Genomic DNA, 24,164 nt, shown 5'->3' with positions numbered 1-24,164 from the left:
CAGACTATCAAAGACCTTTCCTCACAAAAGAAAGCACAGAGCGAGACCTGCATTAAAATCCACCACTGTTGATCCACCAAGGCCTTTTAGACAATATGGGACCCTTAATAGCACACCTGGTCATGGGATCAACAAAGGATGAGACTTTTCTCCCCGGTAACAGCAGCTCACTGTAAAATAAAAACTCCCCTTCAGTATCAGTGAAGTGAACTAGTCCTTAATGAGTGGCAGCAGGACTTCTGGTGTCACCTGAAGGAGTAATAGACGCTCCGTGGTCCAGGTATCACATTTTACTTTAACGGGTCACTCTGTTCCTCATAAGACTTTATATGTGGCCCCGAGAGTGCACATTTCCGTGGCACCGAGCAGCTGCAGAGATGATTTATTAATGCTATTCAGTCACAGTGCTGACTTTAATCTTCCTCAGCGTTACCTCGGCAGCTCCTGGCTGTTACAGCGCCCATAAAGCTGGAGCCCTGGCCCGGCCCTATATCAGAGCTCAATAAGCAGCTGTCCTCCCGCCGCTGATCCTGGGGCCGGTGTGGTCGCGGCCTCAGCTCGTCAGTCTAAAGGCTCACAGATGTTGAGTTTTTGAAGACATGAGTGTTTCTGTGACACCTGCACTTCCTCCTGGATTTCTAGGAACATAGAAGATGTGATCTTATGTCTCTGATATGGAACTAATAGTTGTCATTGTCATTTTTAGCCTTAACGCTTAAAGAGTTAGCTATGATAACATCGTTGGAGTCATGATAGAGAGAGAGATATTATCTTTTTTAACCCTACTTTAATGTTCGTTTCGCAGGAACAGCAATAATGTTCATGGGTTAATTTGACCCAGGGCATGTTTAATTGTCCAAAAGTGTCAGAAACCCAATAAATATTGTTTATATTTCATTATTAACTCCTTTACTGACCATTTCAACCAATATTTAGTGCAATGGTGTTATTTACCTCTCACAGATCATGGTTCAGTGAGGATAATTCACTCGTTTTTCATAAAATAATGCATGTTAAAACTTTTTTATGTACATTGGAAGGCCTATATATAAAATACAATAGTTTTACGTGACTTTGATTTTTTAAATTTTTTATTTTAAATTTTTTATTTTTATGAAAAATACTTATAACGATTTCTTTTTAGATATTTAAACTTTGAAATGGGTCAATTTGACCCGCAACATAACAAGAGGGTTAATCCACATATCCTTCTTTCTTGTCCAAACTCTCTGCCTACATTACCCATAATGCAACAAGACAGTTCAGGTGGACATTTGAGCGTTTTGCGCCAGTGTTGGAAAAAATATTGAGATATCTTACTTCAGTAAAAGTACTAATACCACACTGTGAAATTACTCCACAACAAGTAAAAGTCCTGCATTCAAAACTTACTGAAGTAAAAGTACAAAAGTATCAGCATCAAAATGTACTTTAAGTATCAAAAGTAAAAGAACCTTTTATGCAGAATTGCCCCACTCAGATTGTTTTATATAATCTGAATATACATGGACGCCCATAAAGTTGGAATAATTTTGTTTTTAAGACACAATCCTCTATTGATCAATCTCTTCCAAACATCGTTGTGAAACCACAATTAACAAAATTTGAGAATATACAGATATATTTGAGATATACACTTTATCTGTCAAGAGTAAATCCCATTTCTACAATCATTTCATGTAAAGAGAGGTAAAAAATATTTTATTCTAACTTTATGGGTGACCTTTTAATTATTAGACTATTTGTATTAATGCATTTATGTAAACAGTGTTTTAATTTTGTAAAGATATAGCTAATTTTAACTACTTAATATACTGTTATGTGGTCTAATATATAAACATTTTAAATGTATCATGTTTTCTTATGTTAAATCTTGACTTGAATAGTAACTAAAGCTGTCAGCTAAATGTAGTGGAGTAGAAGTATAAAGTTAGATAAAATGGAAAAACTCAAGTAAAAATTACAAAATTGTACTTAAGTGCAGTATTGAGTAAATGTACTTAGTTACTTTCTACTACTGCTTTAAAAAACATTTACTTTAGGTTTAAAACTGGACACAAACAACTTTCCTACTAGAGAAAAACGGCCTAAAAACACACTTACTTATTCATTTGAGAACATTCTTTTTTGCAATATAATACAATACTTTTTATTATCCATACTTATCTAAGAATGACTCAAGTAAAATCTTAACTGAAGACTTCCTACAGCTCCCTCTGGAGCCACAAAAGTCTTTTAAAAACTTTTTTTTGCACATATAAAGCAGTACTCCCTGAGACGTGTAAACAGACTTTGATGTATAAGTTCTTGAAGTCAGACTCAAATATAAGCCTCAGATTTATTTTCCTGAAATTCTTGGATAAAAACATCTATGAATCGTCAGCTCAACAGATTTTCCCCCTTCAGCTTTGGCTTCGTGTTCAGATTCAGACTCAACTGTGTAATTCTGGTCTCAAATAACCCCTATAAGATATGTTTAACTCATACAGGAGGTCAATACAAAGCTTAACCCATAAGAACCCACAGTGACACGCATGTAACAAACACTTTAAATGTTCTATAATCTCCCATATTCAGCTTTATGCTTCACATTAACTATTAAATCCCTTAGTGAGACTGTTGACAAGAAGTGACTTCTCCAAAATGTGACTGTGACTAGAAACAGAAATGTGAAAAAGTAGCTAATTTCAAAAAGCTTATATTTGTTACTAGGCTAAGTTTAAACCCATTTAACAACTCTAATCCAATAATGTCCTGTATTGCATTCAACCCGTTTTGACCATATTTCCTGAACAAATTAATATAAAACAAGTAACGGAAATATCGATGTGACGTATACGTCAGAAAAAGGCATTTCTGTAAGCAGAAAAGGTGTCTTGTTTATTTATTTTAAAATAAGAAATATCATAAACATAATGTACAACAATGTAACCTATATGTCACATCACAGATCTTTAATGTTTACACTGCAAAAAAGCCAACTTGTATTTTTTGGCCTAAAACAGTGATTTAAGTTGGTAAAACTTGGAAATATAAATTATTGACATTTAGGGCAATAATGTAAGTTAGCACAACAAAGGAAGCCAGTTGTCTGCTCAAAAACAAGTTTGTGAGTTGTTGTTACTTATATCTTTAAGTTGGGGTTCAAAACAAGGGACAATAGTTCTGCTAACTCTTATTTCTTTGTTGTGGAATGCGGGAAAACGGTGAAATTCATTAGCGAAAGCTAGCGGCTAACTGATGCTAGCCGCGCTGCTTGTTACAGCTACAAGAGTAGCCATTAGTGTATCAATGCTAACTCAAAATTGTGGTCGCAACATTAGCTGACATTTCATAGCGGCGTTACAACCGTGCCAATTCAGCACATTGCAGAAGTTAGCAGAAGTAAGGATTAACCCTATAAAGCCTGAACCATGAAATAATTGCCAGAAAATTCAATTTTTTTAAAACCGAGTGCTTATTAACTTGCTGACGAATTTAAAAAAATAAATAAATTGCATATATGAATTCTAATTTGTATCATATTTGATACATCAGGTCTTTTTGTGCAATTTGTTGCTCACAGTTTGTTTTTCTTGAACTAACAAAAACATCAAACAACAACATTTTTAACTTTTCCTTTTTCCTCAAACATGCAAAATACATATTTTTTCCATATAACACAACATCATACATCTGCTGATATGAAGTTTTTTAATGCAGCAATGACTGATCCACTCGTGGAACCTGCATATTATTTTTGCTACATCCGGTATTTTTGTGCAATTTCTTGCTCAGTTTGTTTATCTTCAACACATGTATACATCAGGTTTTTGATGATGTAGAAGTCTCAAAAATTACTGTATCTAATATGATACACTTGGCTTTATAGGGTTAAAAGTTATTACAATGTAAATTTATAAGTTAGTACAATTTACAGATGAGTTGACAAAAATCTGAATTCAGAGTTGAGCAAACTCAAAAACAAAACTTGAAATATTTAGTTTAATTGTCCAACTTAAGATTTTATCGAAGTTTGTTGCCTTGAAATTTTGAGTTCACCCAACTTTTCTTTTTTTGCAGTGTAGGGGTAGAATTTAAAAAAACATGATAAATGTGTTCTATGTGTTCACTTGGTCTGTGGTATATCCCCCATCATTTTCCTTCAAGAATAAATATGTCTAGGTTCTTATGGGTTAAGTATTTACTCCAGATTGATAACAAGTTCATAAGTGGGCTCCGTGTGAGTCCCCGTCCTGCAGCGACCTGCAGACAGCAGCTGTTGACAGGTGCTGGCCGTCCTCTGACAGTCATGGATGACGGACTCGTTCCCCCGTGAGTTTGTGTCAGTGCCGGAGCGTTCATCCGTCCATCCATTAGCGAGCCTGTTGCCATTACCTACAGCACAGTGACACGTGTCACCGCCTAATCCGTCTTGCACAGTCGAACACAGTCATCCTGTTAATTCGTCAAGTCAATTTTAGGTGTGTACCCATTAGTTTTTACACGGCTTTCACACTGCTGATTGTGAAAGGCTGCCATGTTAAATTAACTGCCGTCTCTGCTCGCGCATTGTGCTCGTCTCCTTTGTCACAGACAGTTCACTGTGAAGAGACAAGGGAAGGCTGTAGAAGGACCTGCTGGGTTAGGGTTTTTAAAACCAAAACAGCTGAATTAAGACCATCAGTGTTTGGTGTAAGGTTTGATTTGCATTCCAATTTAAGATTCATTTCAGTATTTTTTTCCCCTAACAGACCTGTTTGTTTATGTCAGTAATTAAATTCAAAAAGTGGAAACAACACATTATATAGATCCATTACACACAGAATAAAACATTTCATGTCTTCATTTATTTCATTTCTTCTAATTATAATTATTATGGCTTACATTTAATGAAGACCTAATATTCAGTGTCTCAAAAAATGTTCATATTACAAAAGACCAATTTTAAAAAGTATGTTTAATATGGAAATGTTGGCCTCTGAGAAGTATATCCACCCACATGCAATACTTGGTTGGAGCTATTTGACTTGAACTACTGGAAATTTACTTTTCCATCATATTCTAATGAATGGAGATGCACCTGTACTGGAAGCTGCACTTGAATGTACCATATCTGGCTGCAGAGCACATGCATGCACCTCTAATGTTCCCTGTAAGTGACTTTCAGGACTTTCTACACAAGGAAACATAAAATAAGTCATGTTTTATTGCTCCCACAGCAAGGCAATTTGCAGTGTTACAGCAGCAAAGCCAAGGTGGTGCAATAACAAGCAAGCACCAGCAAAAAAAAAAAAAAGAAAAGGCGAGATACCATAAATAAACAAAAAAAGAACTGCAAGCTATAATTAGAAAAGTGCACCCAGAGTGCAGATCTCCACCAGGTGATGAAGCTCTGATCGATCTGAACTCTGCTCACAAAACAAACATTTTATAAGTTGTTTGCTTGTTGTTTCGCAGACAGACCTGTCAAAGCATGGTTTCTTTTTTTCTTTTATTTTCTTTCTTCTTTTTCTTTTTACATATTGGCATCCTTATGTAGTCTTTTCAGCATCACTTTGAACCGTCCATTGGAATGAAATCAAAGCAAAATCAGTTAATTTAGGGTAGTAGCAATGCACTGGCAGTCCTCCTGATGTAGTTCCTTGATGCAGAGCCGTGTGCATGATGTTATTAATACAGAAACTTCCACAACGAATACAAAGCAGCTGTGGTGTTATTACAGATAATAATGTTTGTCAAACTTAATAATAACGTAATATAGATAAATAAATAAGCTATAATAAATAATTAAACTGTCAAGAAAATAAACAGTAAAAGAGAGAGATTTAATAAAAAAGTGAAAAAGGTAAGTAAACAAAACAAATTGCAAGATATCACTGTTAAGTAACAGTATAAAAAAGAAGAAGATAAACAATTTTAAGAAACTAAACATAATAAGTAAGCAGAACGAATGCTTGAATGGTTCAATAAAACAGCCTCATCTGTTATAAAACAATGCAGACATTTATGAGTGTCACAGCAGGGAGCAGACTGTGTGGGCTGTAGCATCTTTCCTTGTTTTTTAATCTTTTAAAATAACTCAAAGTGCACTATACTTAAGAAACCTGCTGCTGCTTTTATTTATCCTCATGTGTCTCATGTGTAGTCGTCCTGATTTACTTTCCAGATTATCTCGCCTCCCGCCTGCTGCAGACACCCACCGTACAGCTGCACTCTCCATTAGTCCATATCTGCATCTCATACTGAAATCACTGCTGTTTGCATGGATGCCTCCTGACTGGAGCCTCGTACAGCTCTAATACGGCTGGATAATGACGCAGGGAGACTCTCTCCTCTCGAGCCGCGGGCCAGGCGAGCCACTGATTGTTATTCTGACCTTTCATTTAGTCTGAACGCTCTCCAGTCAAAGGCAAAGGCCGCCTCACGACTTAAACGAGGCTTCGTGGCAGTCTCTGAGGAGTCTTCGCTTGACTCCGGCTTGTTTTTTAACAAACAGACTGACCAGCTATAGTACATCTGTCAGCTGTTTCTTATTTTACGTCAATCTCCCTGAGTACAAACGTTGCAGAAATGCAGCTATAAAAACCACAAACAGCAGTTTCTCACAGTTATGTGGATCGATCGGGGTTCAGGAGCTCTTTTTCTCAGAGCGTGATGCCGGCTGTGACATCACGGGTGCTGGGTGTCAGGTTGATTGGGACGAACTGTTAATTGATTTCTCAGGGATTATTGTGGTCTATAGAAGCCTGTGGGCTTCTGAATGCATTAGTGTGAGGAGACAAGACATAAAGAATTCAGTAGTGGCAGAGTTAATGATTACACTGATGTATTTAAAGTGGATCTGATTATATCTCATCAAGATATTCATGTTTATTATTGCTATTGAATGCTTTTTATTGTTGATAGGGTAAAATAACATCATTGAGCTTAAAAACAACTATTTCTGTAGTTTAATACTGTGCTCAGTTACGCAGGTTGAAAAGAAATACACGATTTCCCATGAAGTTGGACTAATTTTGTTTTCAGACACAATCCTCTCTGTTTATTGTGGTTTCATTTTCATTGTGATATGTTTGGAAGAGATTGATTAATACAGTTTAGAGAATATATACACTTTATCTGTCAATAATTAATCACATTGTCACATCATTTCATAGAAAAAAGGTTAAAAAAAAGAGTATTCCAACATTATGGGCGGCCGTGTAATTACAACAAATACAAAAAATGCAAACATAAAAGTCACATAATCCACAAATAATTAACAAAGAATCAAGTAAACTCTTGGTTTCACATGGGACATGAGCACCAGTCTCCTGGGCCAAAGTCTGGTGTGTGTTTGACCCATCCAACGCCCCTCCTGCCCACCCTGAGTGGAGTTTCTCACTACCTATATTACATAATTTACCCAAGGTGTATAATAGTGTTGCAGATGGGTTTTACATTCACTAGTGCGTCTCACGCTGCAGGGTGCTTCGTATGTTGGTATCACACACCGACAGCCATGACAATATGTCAGTTTGTGCTGAGCTGGGAGTGTGGCTGTCAATCAACTGGGCCTGAGTTCACCTGTACAGGAGAGTTAACCCATTTAATCCCACCGGTCACAATAGTGACTGTAAAAATATTTCTTAGTTATAAGGCTCAATTCCTGCAGAATATTTTAAACAAAGCTGCCCCGAGCCAATGGATGTTCTCCTCCTCCAATCACATTGGAAATGTCCAAAAGTAAAAATGGTATGTCCGTTAGAATAAAGTAACAATGTTGAATTAGACCGATAACAGCTTTTTTTGTTGTTTGCTCTATGTATTGTCCCCTCAGTATTCATATTGGTATACTTGTATATTTGATAATGAAGGCCAAAGTCACACTAGAATAACATTCTAGTGGCAATGTTGGAGACTACCAGTAACAGAATTGTACATTTGTTAATAACTGGAAAGGGTAATATAATAATTATATGACTGCATAGGAGAAATATGTTAATGTAGTCTATAAATCAAATTTAAAAAATCAAAATTACTTCAACATTACAATATGATGGGTAAAAACATCCCACCAGTCACTATTGTGACCGAACATAAACCACACTTTTTTTTAATCCTATTTTTCCATGAGAGTTTTTTAAACTAATGGTTGATTACTTCAAAGGAGTACTAATGACACATGATTTGGATATTTTCATCTCTGGGAAAAATTTGGGATTAAATGGGTTAAGGCTCAGAAACACTTTCTGACACACCTGCAGCCAAGTCCCATAGTCTCCACCACTAGTTTACCTGTGAGGATGTCCTCTGTGTGTCTGTCTGGCAAAACTTGAGTTAATAGGACGGCCAATTTTACCCGCCAGTCCTCATATGTATCTATATATTGTGGCATGTGTTGAGTAGCTCTTCAATGTGAGGACCGTGCAGCAGTTGATGGTGAGAGCAACCAAAAAAAGAGCTTATAATGCAACTTGCATGTGCATTTAGGGCTAGTTAGTTGTGTTTTAAGCTCTCGAATAAGATGCTCCAATAAAAGGCATGTGTTCTAGGTGTCAGCCCCATGAGTTTAATTTTAATTTTATTTGTTAATATTATTTTATTTATTTCTAATAATATTTTATGTTAAATCACTGGAGTTAATATTACAAATATTGAAATTAATATTAACTATATACTTCATACAATATGCTTATTTTATATTAGTTTTTATTTAATGTTATTTGTTAATATTATTTTATTCATTATTTATTTTTTTCTAACATTATTTAATATGAAATCACTGAAGTTAATATTAAAAACAAACAGTTTTTTATATTTTTATTTAAGTATAAATAGTAATAATTATTTAAATAATATATATATTTAGAAATAAATGTATTTTAAAAGACTATGTTCATTAATAACCTTATTTATGTGACTGTTTCGAGATGATTAAAATGTATTCAGTATTTTCCACTGGCAGTGTAGAGAAGGCTTGAAACAATTTTTGGCCATTACATATGTTAACATTGATGTTTACCAAATATAATTAAAGAGCTAAATTATTAGTTTCTTAAATACTCTCGTAACGATGCAGAGTTTGGTTAGTGTCTGGTTAAATGTGTCTCAGTGAAGTGAGGTTCTGCTGCTGGAATTTAGACTCATGATTCACTGCTGATAAAAGCCGTGGTAGCACCATGTTGTATCTTGGATAGAAAATGATCAATGTTTTCTTTCTGCCCTGATAAAATACAACATTTCTGAGGAAGTAATCAATACATGGATTTTCTTTTTGTTATAAAAGCACAAAAAAAAAAATCCTCAGCATCAGCAGAAAATACTACCAGAACCTTTTATAGTGAAGTCTATCAATATCTATTCAGGCCTCCATAAAATGAACTCAGGATGACAGAAAAAAAAATCACAAAATGGGCCTGCCAGTGATTTCCAGCCTATAAACAATAGCACACTCAGCTGTCTGAAATAGATCAGAGATCAGTGGTGCGTGAGTGACGCCCCTCCCCTCCTCAGCTCTGACTCCTCTCTCCTCTCTTCCTCTGCCATCGCTGCACTAGGCCCTGTGATCGATGCAGAGAACTGAACCAAACGAGGCCTGAGCTCGCCGGATCATTAGCCCGGTCTTCTAACAGGCTGATTATACAGAGGATGATGTGGCTCTCGTTGTCGTAAATGCTCTCTATGATGTTACAAAGCTGCAGCAGATACTGGCGAGCCTCCGTCTGTAACACACACGCTGGGTTAATTGATTCCAGTCAATTATTGGCTAGAAAGTGCAAAACGCCTCTGAGAACATTCAGAATATTTAGTCTGCACTTGCAGGTTCGAAGGAATATCAAACACATCCAGGGCTCCTCTGTGAATCTAATATTTTCTGACTGTATCTTTTCTCTCTTGCAGGAGTCGACTTCAAAATGAAGACACTACTAATAGATGGTATCAAAGTACGGATACAGATATGGTAAGGGAGCGGCTGCAGGATATTAACAAAATGTTATTAGATATCACACAACACCTGTTCTGATAGAGGGGATACTGTTTTTTTTTTTTTTTTTAAATACTATCACTATCAAAGCTTATAGTAGTTCATGTCCACTATCTACTCTGTCATATTTTAGCAACCTGGATGAATTTTAAATTCAAAACATTGTTATTTTAAACTGATTCCAGCTGTTTTAGACTCCATATTTGTACATTTAAAGATCCCATAATGTGAAAAGGGACATTTCCAAGTTTTTTTTTCATTCTAAAGCAGCTCTAGGTGCTATATAAATACTGTGAAAGTATCAAAACGCTCAATCCATGGAGAAATACACACCGCCAAGTCCACTGCTATGCAGATGACACTCTGCTCTATCTCCCCTTAAAATCCAATGACCAACGTAACCTAAATCATCTTATGGATTGCCGAGAGGACAATAAATGTCAGATGGCACAAAACTTCTTGAAGCTAAATGAAAGCAAGTTGGAGCTTCAACTGTTTGGCCCCTATAATTTCACTAAATTAATCTCCAACTGCCTTGGAAACATGGCACCTCTTGTCAAACCCCATGTCAAGAATCTCTTTGTGAAAAGCAGGTAAATGCAGTTCTCTATCGTCTCGAGACGAGATAGATAGATAGATAGATAGATAGATAGATAGATAGATAGATAGATAGATAGATAGATAGATAGGTAGATAGATAGATAGATAGATAGATAGATAGATAGATAGATAGATAGATAGATAGAGTTTCTTCACTCAGAGAACCAAGGTTACTACATAACCGTGCATTCTCTCTATCGTCTCGATACTATCTCTCCAGCTACCTCGAGTCATACATATGAAATATGTAACGGAGTGGAGAGATCGTCTCTTCACTCAGAGAACCAGGGTTACAACGTAACCGTACGATGTTAAAGCCGGTTTCCATCAGCTATGCGCTATTGCCAAGATAAATTCCTTTCTCTCATTCAAAGATCTTTAGAAGATCCTTCATTTTTCATAACCTCACAGCTAGACTATTGCAGTTCCCTGTATACTGATATCAGTCAGTTGTCCCTGTAGGCTCCTGCCAGGTACCTGGAAGGGGACCATATCAGCCCTGTTCTGGCTTCCCTCCATTGGCTTCCAGTGTGGAAGTGCAGAATTGACTTCAAGATCCTTCTGTTAATTTTTAAAGCCCTGAATGCAAAGACCCCCTCTTATACCTCGGACCTTTTGACCCCCCATTCCACCTCCAGGTCCCTCAGGTCATCTAGCCTGCTGGCTGTTCCCAGATCCAAACTTGAGCTCAGCATCAAAATGTACTTAAAACTTCTCTTTATGCAGAATCGACTCACTCAGATTGTTATATTTATTCTAAATATATTATTGGATTATTATGATGGATGCATTCATGTAAGCAGCGTTATCATTTTCTTAACATAGGGCTCATTTAACTACTTAATGTACTATTATGAGTTTTAATTTAAAAAATCTAATCACTTTAAACTTATCATAAAACTTTATGTATCCCGCAGAGGGGAAATTTTGTTATCACAGCAGCTCAAGATATAGACAGGGATGTTTAGACAAATATAAAAAACAGAATAAAGAATAATAAATAAGATAAAATATTACACCTTATAAACATAAATCATTACATGGCTGCTATTTGGCATCATGTTTTTTATGTTAAATCTTGACCTGAAAAGTAATTAGTAGAGTAGTAGAGTAAAAGTACAATATTTACCTCAAAATTACAGAAAAAAAGTACAGTACTTGTGTAAATGTACTAAGTTGCATTTCACCACTGCGGGGTAGCTTAGTATGCCTTAGTATGGCTAAACAATCCTGGCTACTGTCATGTTGTTATATTAAAACCTCACAAATTATATATAATATATATATATATATAATTATAATTATAACCATTGTTTTCTTCAGTTTCGTGTTCATTTTAATGCCTGGTACAACTAAAGGTACATTGGTTTGGACAAATAAAATGATAACAACAAAAATAGCTCATAAGAGTTTAATTGAAGAGCTGATATCTAGACATTTTCCATGGTTTTCTTGAAAATAACCAAAATTATTATCGCCTGCTACCTTTAGTTGTAGCAGGCATTAAAATGAACAAGAAACTGAAGAAAACAAGGATGGTCTATTCATTTTTTCCATGACTGTAACTGTGTATGTTGTTGTTTACTCATGTTTGTTGTGTTTCCAGGGACACTGCGGGCCAAGAGAGATACCAGACCATCACGAAGCAGTACTACAGACGAGCACAGGTAGTTCCCCTTTAAAACTCTGCTGCGGCAACTGGTTTTACACACATTAATGTAATAATATTACTACAGAGTAGCATAACAAATTTATCTCCTAAATTAAATTTGTTACTGCTGCAGCAATAACTCACACTTGGCACCGCTTCAGATGCTTCAGATGAACAATTGAGATGCTTTTAAAGGGAATGAATCTATTACATTGATATAACTTTATAAAAGGATTTGCGGTTTTATAAGCGTGGAGGATGTTTTGAGCAGCTCTCCGGCGCCACTCTGACATTTTTGTGTGTGAGTTTTGTTTTTGCTTGTGGCTGTTAAAGAGGTTAAACTGGCTGGAATTGAATTGTCCGTTTTAACAGAAACTGGCAATGAAATTGTGTTTCTGTTCCTGCTTTCTGTTAAAAATTCAGCCGGTGGCACACAATGTAAAATTATTGGTCGGCGGAGGCTGCCAACTCTCTAAGTGGTTGTCTGGTTTCTTTACAGGAATCATATTAATGTTTCCAGGCTTATCGATTTTTAAAGGGAAAGTTCATTCTCAATCAAAAATACATATTTACACTTTATTTAAACTTGTAAGGCACTGAGGTTTCCTTCATTTACAGTGACGACAAGTACACTTACCAACAGTACAGAAATACAAATTCAAAATACAGATAACAGACAAGATAAATTAATAAGTAAAAATGCTGATTAAAATGACCAAAGTTGAAAACAGTTGCAGCTAAGTCCATAATCATGCTACGAAATTGAAAAAATGTTATGGCCGTATTGATTTAGAATCAGTTTCTGATTTTTCCTTTTCCCCCCAGTTAAAGGAGGGGTTGTTTGAGAGGTTCAGATAGTTTATAAAACTCATTTTAATTAAATCAAATTTAAAAAAATAAAAAAGGTTAAAGGCACAGTATGAGCATGCAGGAAATTATTAAATTATTAATTTTGCCTTCATGCTTTGAAGGCACTATTAAACTGCCAATGATTTTACAGTTGTACTGTTTTTATTGCATTATATGTCATACTGCACTGTTTTAATATTTATTACTGAATGTTTTAGTCAGGTATCTGTTGTGCTATTTATTGTTTCTATGTAGCACTGTGGTCCCTGTGTTTCCTCACCCTGAGTGTATGAGTCATGCATATACGGAAATGGCAATAAAAACAGTCTAAGTCTATTAAATTAGCCCAAATTGAAGTGACGTCCAGGAAAAACACATGCCCACTTCTAGTCTTCTGTCCAAATACAGAGACTGATCATTTAGCTGGTTTGAACAGATAAAGTAAAACTTTGTTAAGAATTAACCCAGCACACAGACTCTCTCTCTCTTTCACTTTCTCTCCTCTTCACTGTCCCATAGGTTAGCATCAGGCATGTTTCCATTAGGTACTTTTCCCTCTAGTGAGCCACTATGGGTGTTGCTTGGGAGAGAGGATCCGCCCAACTTCACTGGTTAGTGGCTCAGAAAGTACCTGCCTCTGGTAGGTACTTTCTGAGCAGCTACTAACTAGTTTAACGCTGATTGGATACGGTTGAGGCGGGATATGATGTGAGTAAAACTTGACACAACCCCAACATAACAGCACCATTTTTAAAAGAAATAACCAAAAGTAAAAGTAAAAGTACCTGTATGGGAACAGAGGCCGAGGGTAACTAACTAGTGGGCGGAGCCAAAACACTCTAGTACTCAGTGGAAACACGCCTATTAACTACACAAGCAGTAACATTCCCAAACTTGGAGGGATGACTTGTAAAATAGTCATTTGTCATCTTCCTGTTTTAGCAACAACCAACTTTGGGCATAAAATAAAGTTATTTGTCAAAAATACCGATCCAAACAGTGACTGAGTAAAATATGATACATCATAAAAATGACAAAATAACAAAAGTGCCATGTACTTGCAATTTATTCAAGAGAAGACCGACATCTCTGCAGTTTGTGTCTCTGCAACTCACGCCACCTAGATTAATAAATAGCACTACAGGTAAGAAGAAAGATACATATTTTTAATTTTGGGGTGTACTGTCTCTTTAAAATGCTGCTTTTTTTTAGCATAAAAAAGTCAAGACCTCTTCTTAAAACATGCATTAAAATGCACTGTCACTCCTCTCTTTTTAAAACCCTCTTCAGGGAATCTTCCTGGTGTATGACATCACGAGTGAGCGATCCTTCCAGCACATCATGAAGTGGGCCAGTGATGTGGATGAGGTGAGTCACCGAGACTGAGGATAATTTTTTCCCCTCTCTGCATTGTAGAAAAGGGCAAAACCAGCACAACCACCTCCTGTGCAGAGGTCTGACAAAGAGCAGATGCCTGACGTGGTGTGATAAAAACCAAATGCTCCGGCCTGACGGATGCCTCTTTGTTGTGTTTATTATGTTCCATCTTCATCCACAAATACCTGCTATCAACATATTTTTTAGACGTATTGTTATCATAGATATTGGACGGAGAACATCCTGTTACAGACACATTTTTCTATCAGCTTTGAGTCTTCATAAAGCAATCTCGTCTGCCCTGCTTCCTGCTGTCATTTCCCAGATGATTTTATTCTATTAATTTAGTCATAATGGACCTAATTTCCTCCACGGCTCCGTCCGAATATACACCCTATTGATCTTGGCATGCCTCCCGCTTACTTTTAATCTAGGTCTCATTTCCTGAGCGCTGTGTTTTCTCCATTCTTGACATTTTAAATCTCTCTCCCTCTCTCTTTTTAAATTCTTCCTTATTCATCGTTCTCTTTCTAACAACAAACCCCTGCAGTACGCTCCGGAGAAAGTCCGGAAGATCCTGGTAGGGAACAAGTCAGACGAGGTGGACAAGAGGCAGGTGGCCACAGAGCAAGGGATCAAGGTGGGTCGATCACTGGCTCTGTTACAGTGTTTTCCCTTCCATAATAAGCCAACACTTAAGCTTAATGAATGCAGAATCAATGTGAAGAGCATTAAAATTAACTAAATGACTGTTTTCCAGATCGAATTATTCTAGTTGGCCCCCAGTGGCAAGTTTTGTCTCTAAGCTTTTTAGGTTGTTTGTTTGTTATCTGCTCAAAGACAAAGTGAACTTTATTGTCAACCAACAATGCAAAAGGTAGTAAGACAGATGATTGAAATTGTGTTTCCCATACTCTAAATATTCAGTAAAAATATAACACACAACATATGATGTACAACAAATAGTGCAAGCAGACAACAACAATGGGAACAACATTTACACAGACAATGGACCTATAAGTTATCTAAAGAAAATTCATAGTGTGCCAGAGTGTAGTGAATTTTTGAGGTATGTTATTGAGGTGCCATTATGAAGATGCAATGTAGAAAAGTGCAAAGTGCAGAGCAGCATGGAGATGCAATTGTAAACATGTATGATATTGTGCATATAAAGAGAATAGTGCATAACATTGGGTTATTTTAAGTTGCTTTGACAGTCAGTTGGTCTTAGTTTGTGTCATGATCATGATGGTTTCTTAAGGTTGTTGAATAATCTGATGGCCTGGTGGAAAAAGCCCGAGCTTTTTGTTTTTGTACAGATATGGTAATAATAGTCAATAATTTCTCCAACGATCAGTTTAAATTAAAAAGTTAATGTAAATAAATAACTGTTTTCATTTTTTGGTCAAAGGGAGCCACTGTAGATGGCCAGAAGAGCCACAGGCTGCCTACCCTTGCACTATTAGCATACCTTTCTTTCTTTTATGTGGTTTAGTTTTGAGTTGTATTTTATCCAGGTAGAGAGACAATGAAATTAAAGTACAATTAGGCCCCAGTGAGAATTGAACTCACGACCCCTGGTTTACAAGACCAGTGCTCTAACCTCTGAGCTATGAGGCCTTATACTCACAAGCAAGAGAACATCGTGTGTCGATTTACCCAAAAAGGTATACTTCAAGTCTATTTTATGACATTTAAAGTAAAGTTCAAGTATATTCCCAGGTGAGACCCATCTCATTCCTGGTATTGGGCTGTAGTGAAACACCCGTTATGTCCAAAGAAAACTTTACTTTAAGTCTATTTTATGAAGTCTACTTAAGTAAAGTTGAAGTATATTTCCTAATTATTCTTTTTGCAGTTAGTATACTGATATTAATGTACTACTATACTCGTAGGTGTACTGCTTTAATACTTCTTGGGAATAAAATGGCCAATTTTGTTGATAAGATTGAATTTTATAGAGTCAAACAGAGCACTTTGGCTACAGATACTATCCACAATTTTTGCTCAAGGAAAACCAAAATGAGGGAGTCGAGTATTGTGTCGTGGAAATGCAGCATTTGAGAGTGGTTTATTTCTTAAGTTTGGTGTGAGGCCTCCCCCCTGATTCATGTTTTTATGGCAATTTAATTCTTATTTCCCAAAATGTTGAACTGCCCTTTTACAGTGGTACTTACCCCATGTTCCCCTGTAGCATCCCTGGCTAAATGACGGTTGACTTTTTAACTGATATTTCACCAGATTTATTTAAACCGTAGCTCTACCTTGTGAATTCACCGTAAGAGCTACGAGATGGGAAAATAGCAAACATTAGCATTAGCAAATAAACTTTTTTCACAATAATAATAACTACAAAAATAGCCATTTATAAGCATGACAGAAGAAAATACACTTTAAAAAACCATGTGCCCCTTTCAACAAGGCACTATAGAAGCCTTTTTGTTACTTTACATACATTTTTGGATTACAAAACACTCGTTATTATTTACCGTTTCTATAGTTTACCGTTCTAACTTTCATTTCCCACCACTGCCTTTCAAAATAAAAGCACCCGTTTCACGCTGGATGGCACCTTTTCAAAACAAAAGCATCACAACATTGTAAAACACCTAGAAAATATACAAACATGAAAAACAAGCTATATAATACCCATATACCACAAAGAACTTTGCTGAAGGTCATTTACATCATCAAAAGCTTATAAACATTGGATTAATTTTCACTTCTCTCAAAAAATTATGTTTAGAGTTCAGCAAGGTTCATATTCTGAGTTTAGGTTCTGGTTACTTTGGCTCCATGTTCACCAATAATGTGGCACCTTTTGGGCTTTTTGTGGCCACTTGAATAGAAACTTGCTGCATAGTTTAGTGATGAATTTGCGTCTCCTCTGAAGACCCTGACTGAGCCGACCTCAGACAAAGGCTGACTAATGCTCCACCTCCTGTTGCCTCACATTTTCCATTTAAAGCTGACAGGCAGCAGATCATGCTGCACCTGTGAGAGAGGAGAGAGAATAACTAATCAGTTTTCTGAGCTCCGCATTCAGAAAGACAAAGACTGAAGGTGTTTAGTTTTTTCAGGAAACTAAAAATGTGTCCCTGTTATCTGTGTTGCAGCTGGCCAAGGCTTATGGAATGGACTTCTTTGAGACAAGTGCCTTCACCAACCAAAATATAACAGAGGTGAGTTCAACCCATGAATGCACACAGTCTGCAAATTAAAATGGAAAGAGTTTCTCTCTGTCTGTCTTCTGAATTTCTCGACAAGCATTCATCTGATCGACTTCACACTTGACGAGTGTTGAGGACTGAAGTGCAGAGTCGAGAGCAAACTCTTGAGATCTACAGAACACATTTATCAGTAGAGCATTGAGAGGGAACCCCTATTAACTGTTACACTGCTCAACGGCATGCTGGGTATACAGCTCGCTCTCTGTCGCTCATTGAATTCAAAAACAGGTGAAGAAAGAAAGACCAGACAGTGGGGGTCATTCCTATGTTTCCAGATTAAATTAGCATATAATGGGAACCTGAAAAAGATGTTGCCCAGCTCTGTATTTGTAAAAATATGATATAGGTGGGGGTTGGAAATGGGTCAGGGGGCTATAATCATGACTCTGAAAGTTAGGAAATTGCACTGGCACAGGTCTTGTTATATAGAGATATGAGTCTATCATCTAAAATCTTTTTGTAGGGAGAACAACTCCCAAGCACATTTCAACCCAAAATTTTAAATGAAAACAACAATTAAAGGACAGGAAAGAGTAGTTGGCTATTGCCATCTTCAAACAGGTTTCAATTTAATTTACAATGTTATAGCTTCTTTTAAAAGACGATTTCATCCAAAGCGACATACATCTGAGAGTTCATACAACACAAGCAAAGCTAATTTTAAATTTTAAATTAAATTTGCCCCAAAGAGGAAAGGAACATTGATGCGTGTTCACATAATATTGAACCGGGGAACATAGGATCCTGGAAACATTCAAACACTCTCCAACTAAAATCACTGCAAGCATCAAACATAACTTTAAGAATAAGCGATTTTGTTCCTGGAAGTAGCCAGAGTCCTAAAACCTGGAAATAAGTCAGCATTTAAAAAACAAATTTGTGTTTCTTTTTTCAACATAAAATATGTCAGTAAGTACCCCATTTGTGAATTTTAAATCTTTTACGTGTTAAAAAACTGAGAAGATACTGAGAAGTGGCTGGATGAGACTATGAGTCACTGGACTGTGATGTAGTTTGTTTATAGCTTTTTTATTACAATATCTTAAGTGTCATTTGGTTGCTGTTTTGTCCAAAGCGACTTACAATAAGTGCATTCAACCTGCTTTTCACTTTACATTTATGCTTCAAAACTCATAAAAGCCGTGTTCATTTGTGGGGATTATGTTGCTGAACAAGAAGTAATATAAACATTTTCTCTGCCATATAGATTTTTTTTCTGCAATAATCCAAAATCCTATCATCTTTTTGTCGAGGGAGCTCGGCTTGTGCTGAGCAATCTCTGTCTTGTGGATGTAACTGTGTGATGGCAGGTGTATTGCTCAGGGCCTGTGGAAGTGCAGTCTCCTGTGTGAAGTTATTTGGACGAGCTGCTCTTGAGAACGCTGCGAGCAGCAAAACTGGAAGCCAAGAAAGGAGCCTGTTCCAAACAGACTGAACAGACATTGAGCTAGTCATTACATAATGGGGGGAAACGATTAGATTAGGTTGAACTTTAGACAGTACAGACTCAGACACAATGAAATTAAAGGACACAGGCCCCAGTGAGAATTGAACTCACGACCCCTGGTTTACAAGACCAGTGCTCTAACCACTGAGCTATGAGGCCTTATTCTCCCAAGAAATAGTACATCCTGTCTCGATTTATCCAAAAAAGTGTACTTCAAGACTCAAGTTCAAGTATATTCCCAGTTATACTTTTTGCAGTAACTATACTGATATTTATGTACTAGCTGTACACTTGTTGGAAATAAATAGGGCAATTTTTAGTGAATTAGATTACGTAGAACTTGATCAATAAAATGTAAGGAAATTGAACTCCCAAGTATTTTTTTTTCTTGAACCTTATAATTCCCCAAGCAAGGGGAAAATAGCAAGCAATAAAGAGTGTTTCCTCTTAGGACTATTTCTTTATTTTACTGTTGAAATGCTGTCTCTATATTCTAACAATACAAACCATTTCTGGTAAAAATGAGGACTTTTATTAGTACATTTTTTCAGTTTTTAGCAGCCTATTGCGCAACAAAACATGTTAAAACAGATCACAACTCACGGCCGCCAAAAAGAACACTGATTCTCACTTACTTTTTCTTCATTTTACTGTTGAAATGCTGTCTCAATATTATAAGAACTTGGGGATAGGCAAGTATACAGGTGCATCTCAAAAAATGTAAATATCGTGAAAAAGATCAATTACTCCAGAAAATGAAACTCATACATTATATGGATTCATTACACATAGAGTGACTTGTAATTTTGATGATTATGGCTTAAAAATAATGAATACCCAAAACTCTGAACTTTTTCACAGTATTCAAATTTTATGAGATGTACCTGTATGCTGCCGAATTGACATTAGAGAATGTGGTAACGTTGAAGGTAAAAAAGAAGACTTTTATTACCTTTTTGGGTTTGGCAGCCCACTGCACAGCACGACATCTTCAAAACAGATTTCAAGTTTTTCTGTGTATTTATGGCAACGTCAGATTTCTTCTGCAACCAGCGTGCAGTGCTGTGTGATAGTAGAGTGGGGGACTGTACAGATGTGTCCTAATTGTCTACTTTCTCGTGCATTACTCTGGCATTTCTTGGGAATTAGTTGGCCCACTTTTGTGGATTAGATCAGATATTTGAATTGTATACAGTACAGACACGATGAAATTAAAGGAGACAGGCCCCAGTGAGAATTGAACTCAGGACCCCTGGTTTACAAGACCAGTGCTCTAACCTCTGAGCTATGAGGCATTATGGAGACAAAAACTTATGTCTGGAAAAAAAAAGTGTACTTTAATTGTCTATTTTATAAAGTCTACTTGTTTATTTCCCAATTACACTTTTTGCAGTTAGTATACTGATATAAATGTATTAGTATACTTGTAGGGGTACTGCTTTAATACTTCTTGGGAATAAAATGGCCCATTTTTTGTCAATTAGATTAGATTGAATTTTATAGAGTACAGGCAGAGTCACTGCTTTAATACTTCTTGGGTCTAAATGTGCCCACTTTTTTTTAGTTTATAAAAGTATACTTTTAGTCATACTTTAGGCGAGGCCTGTTTATTTACTGTATATAGCACATTTCAGCAACAAGACAATTCAAAGTCCTTTACGCGAGACATGAAAAGCATCACAACAAACGGCAGAGAAACAAATTAAAAAACAAAATTTCAATTAAAACAAAACCTTTGAAAATCATAGAGAAAAACAAAAAATAATAAAAGTTACAGTGCTGAGTTATAGTTAAAAATGTAAAATAAATGTATTAAAAACATTTAGTAAATAGCTGTAAATTGCATTTTTCAACCTTGATTTAAAAGAAATACATACTTTGAGTTTAATCGTAGTAAACTAGTTTATATGTACAGGGTTTTTTATCTTGTACTGCCAGTATGATGTGAATCCATGTCATACTTTAAGTTTATTAGTTATATACTTGATGCCCACTTATGAATTCAAACCCTCTATTCTCTCTTATTTGAAGTTTAAAACAAATTTACTTATTGTACACTTGAGTAGATTTCTTTTTAGTGAGGGTCCCTTGTCTTATATTGTGGCTTCCTGTGTTTCCCTCCAAGACTTTCACACGACTGGCTGAACAGGTGCTGGCAGCCAATAAAAAGGACCTGGATCTCCTCCGGATTTCTGTTAATGACGAGATTAATCTTGCTGCTCTGGAGGAAGAGGAGGGACTGTGTGACAGCGCGGCGGGCGACCAAGGCAAAGGCTGCTGGTGTTGAAGAAACAATTTAATTGAGATAGTCTGTTATCACCAGACACTTTGCACGCCACTGGCAAAATGTGCCTCCTTTTTGCTGAAACAAAGCAGGAAACGCAGAGCTGTAATTTTTTGGAACGAGCTGCTGTGTTCCTCTGTTTCACGTTAGCAACGCCAAGAATGCTAACGAGCCATTTGAGAGCCGTTTCAAGGACAAAGGTGGAAACATTTTGCCACGCGGTGCCAAGTGTGTGGTGGAACTGAAGGTCCAAATGTCAAGGTTTTCCTCAGTGGGACAGAATGTTCATTGTCTAAAGCACTAATTCCTGCTCAGTTCAGTGTGTCTTTTGCTGTAAACTAATGTAAATCCCTGCCTACTAAATAAAAAAACAAGTTGAAAAGAATAAACACAAAACTTCCAGCTGGAAATGAAAGATTTTATCATGTTTTTCTTCCAGAATTTGATGATGTAGAGGACTGGGTAAATAGTTTGGATTGTCCACAGCTGACTTGAAGCTTTTCACAATGTTGTACTTCACATTATTTCCCAAGAGCTGTCTCTGATATCAATCAGGGTGCCTTGCCAATCAACAATGTGATTGATTACATTTGGCCTTCATCCACAGCCTTTCTACCATTGAATGCATTAGATGCAGTGTGAGGATTTGACCACAGGAGGGTGCTACATGCATTGTGAAAACAGCACACACATTGGAGAGGTGTTCAATGCTATTTCACAGGTTTTTTTTCTTACTTGAGTGTTTGTTTTGGGTTGAAATTGCACTTGCAATGACCACCTTTAATGCTGTTCTAAACATATGCAGTCATTTTGTTACTTTCATGCAAATGTCAGCTACAGAGGAGCAGCTTGTAATATCATTCGCACATACTCGCTGATAATTTGCATTCACAGGTTGTTAACTGAGGGAAACATTGACAGTTTCCCTGTAGCAAAACTGAAGATATTTTTCATTTTATAGTCTGTGTTTATAACAGAAAATCTCCTATAGTACAGATGGTTTGATAACTGCCCGTTGCATTGTACATACCATGTTTTTCAAGTAGATTGGTAGAATCACAAGGATGCGCCAATAATTTAATGTATAATTACCATTAGAGGGCTGTATTAAAAAAAGTTCAGTGATATTCTAGATGGTCTGAAATATTCCCCTCGGTGAAGATTAAATAATGTCTTGGTCATTATGTCCTTTTCTCACTGTTTTGTACAGAGTTCAATGGAGATGTCATTTCTTTTTTCCCCCCCTCAGACTTTTAAAAGGGACAAGAGCAAAGGACAAGAGTTCTGCATGCAACCCACTCCTCTTTTCTTTCTTTTATTGCAACTTCAATGAAGTTAATATTCAACTGACCGTAAAACAAGTAAAGCATTTGACCAGAGTTGCCTGTTTGGAAGACAGATAAGACCCATCATCGGACGAACTATGGCTCCATTTCTTTTGCAACTTCGTTACACTAAATGCTACTCAAAACAGTTGTTAATGTGTGTGAGATGGCAGTATGTCGTGCTGAATGATGTTCTGGACTAAGCTCTAGATACACAAAGTGTTTGTTTTCCGGAACTATTTTTCTTTCTTTCCTTTTTCGATGACTTCAAACTTGTATTTGTGGAAATATATTACATGCAACATGTGAAAATGCAACATGTTATTCTTGGAGAAAAGATGTCAGATGTTTATGAGTAAATACTTGCAGATATATGACTCAGTGCCAGCGTGTCTTCTTGGTTTGTGTTGAGATGCAGTGCATGCTGCAGCACTGTGTTGGAGTAATGAGTACAGAAGCTCCCAAGAGAACATGATCTTAACTACGATACACACACAATAGACTGTAGAGTGTGCATTTCCTACATATTCATACATTAACATTGTACTTCTTCTACCTTCAGCTACGTGCTTGAACACCATGGTATACAATTACGACTACAGCTGTTGAGAAAAGTACAGCACGTACTAACAGGATACTGATTCATCCTAATGAAAGCTATTAAGCAGAGGCATGGACTTGAGTCACATTACTTGGACTCTAAGGCCCGAGATATACCTGCTTTTTAACTTTCTTTTTCTGCTTTTTTAGTTGTTCACATATTGCCTGTATGAAATTCTGGATTTGTAGGATGTAAATCTCAAATGTGGTAACACTCCAGGAGGTAATTTTATATAGAGATTCTAGACCAGGGATGGGCAACTGGAGGCCCGGGGGCCGCATACGGCCCGCACCCTCACTTGAAGTGGCCCTCAGTACAACTACATTCATTTGAGCATGAAATCTTAAAAGTGCAGTGTAAAAATGCACAAAATTACTTCTTGCAATTAATGTTGGTCTGGTGTTCTTGAACTGAAAAAAAAAAAAAATTACAGTCAAGTGGTTATTTTTTATTTGCTTCAAACCTTTTGTATTCCTATTTATACTGTTATACATGAATTTGAGCATGGAATATGTTAAGTTACTGCACTGTAAACATATTTAAAATTGCAGTTTCACTTTTCACTTTTCTCTGGTTAAGTGCACGGTCCTATATGTGGCCCTGTGGTATTGTCGATGAAAAATTGAGGCCCCCTCCAGCATTTAAGTTGCCCATCCCTGTTCTAGACATTAACTGCAGATTCCAAAGCAGGATATTATTCACAAATCCAGATTTCATCCATTTTTACCCCTCCAGGCTCTCATAGGTTTCTCCAGAGCAGGACGAGGGAAGCTGGCCAGGTAATTGTAGGCTACATGTCTGGATAGTGGAAGTCTGTAATGTCCATTTTGGACGGTTAAAGGGTCATGGAA

The 24,164-nt window shown here is 36.7% G+C and overlaps 1 protein-coding gene and 3 non-coding genes across 4 annotated transcripts in view; 1 reads left to right on the top strand and 3 right to left on the bottom strand.

Annotated features, from left to right (window-relative positions):
* The window catches only part of rab15 (RAB15, member RAS oncogene family), a 31,060-nt gene extending 7,971 nt beyond the window's left edge, over positions 1 to 23,089 (top strand). Inside the window, exons 3-8 of the mRNA XM_059356056.1 lie at positions 9,865 to 9,925; positions 12,156 to 12,216; positions 14,340 to 14,417; positions 14,977 to 15,066; positions 17,543 to 17,608; positions 21,229 to 23,089. Coding sequence (XP_059212039.1) covers positions 9,865 to 9,925; positions 12,156 to 12,216; positions 14,340 to 14,417; positions 14,977 to 15,066; positions 17,543 to 17,608; positions 21,229 to 21,390 — 518 coding nt within the window. The 3' untranslated portion in view covers positions 21,391 to 23,089. The remainder of the gene's footprint in view (positions 1 to 9,864; positions 9,926 to 12,155; positions 12,217 to 14,339; positions 14,418 to 14,976; positions 15,067 to 17,542; positions 17,609 to 21,228) is intronic.
* Positions 15,974 to 16,046, bottom strand: trnat-ugu (transfer RNA threonine (anticodon UGU)). Its single transcript has one exon. It is a non-coding gene; the product is annotated as a tRNA-Thr (tRNA).
* trnat-ugu (transfer RNA threonine (anticodon UGU)) lies at positions 19,190 to 19,262 on the bottom strand. Its single transcript has one exon. It is a non-coding gene; the product is annotated as a tRNA-Thr (tRNA).
* On the bottom strand, positions 20,326 to 20,398 carry trnat-ugu (transfer RNA threonine (anticodon UGU)). The gene has a single exon. It is a non-coding gene; the product is annotated as a tRNA-Thr (tRNA).
* Positions 23,090 to 24,164: the final 1,075 nt, after the last annotated feature.

The sequence above is a fragment of the Centropristis striata genome, chromosome 18 (genome assembly GCF_030273125.1).
Source record: "Centropristis striata isolate RG_2023a ecotype Rhode Island chromosome 18, C.striata_1.0, whole genome shotgun sequence".
Lineage (NCBI taxonomy): Eukaryota > Metazoa > Chordata > Actinopteri > Perciformes > Serranidae > Centropristis > Centropristis striata.
The sequence above is the reverse complement of the archived record's forward strand: the minus strand, read 5'-3'. Positions and strand labels throughout refer to the sequence as shown.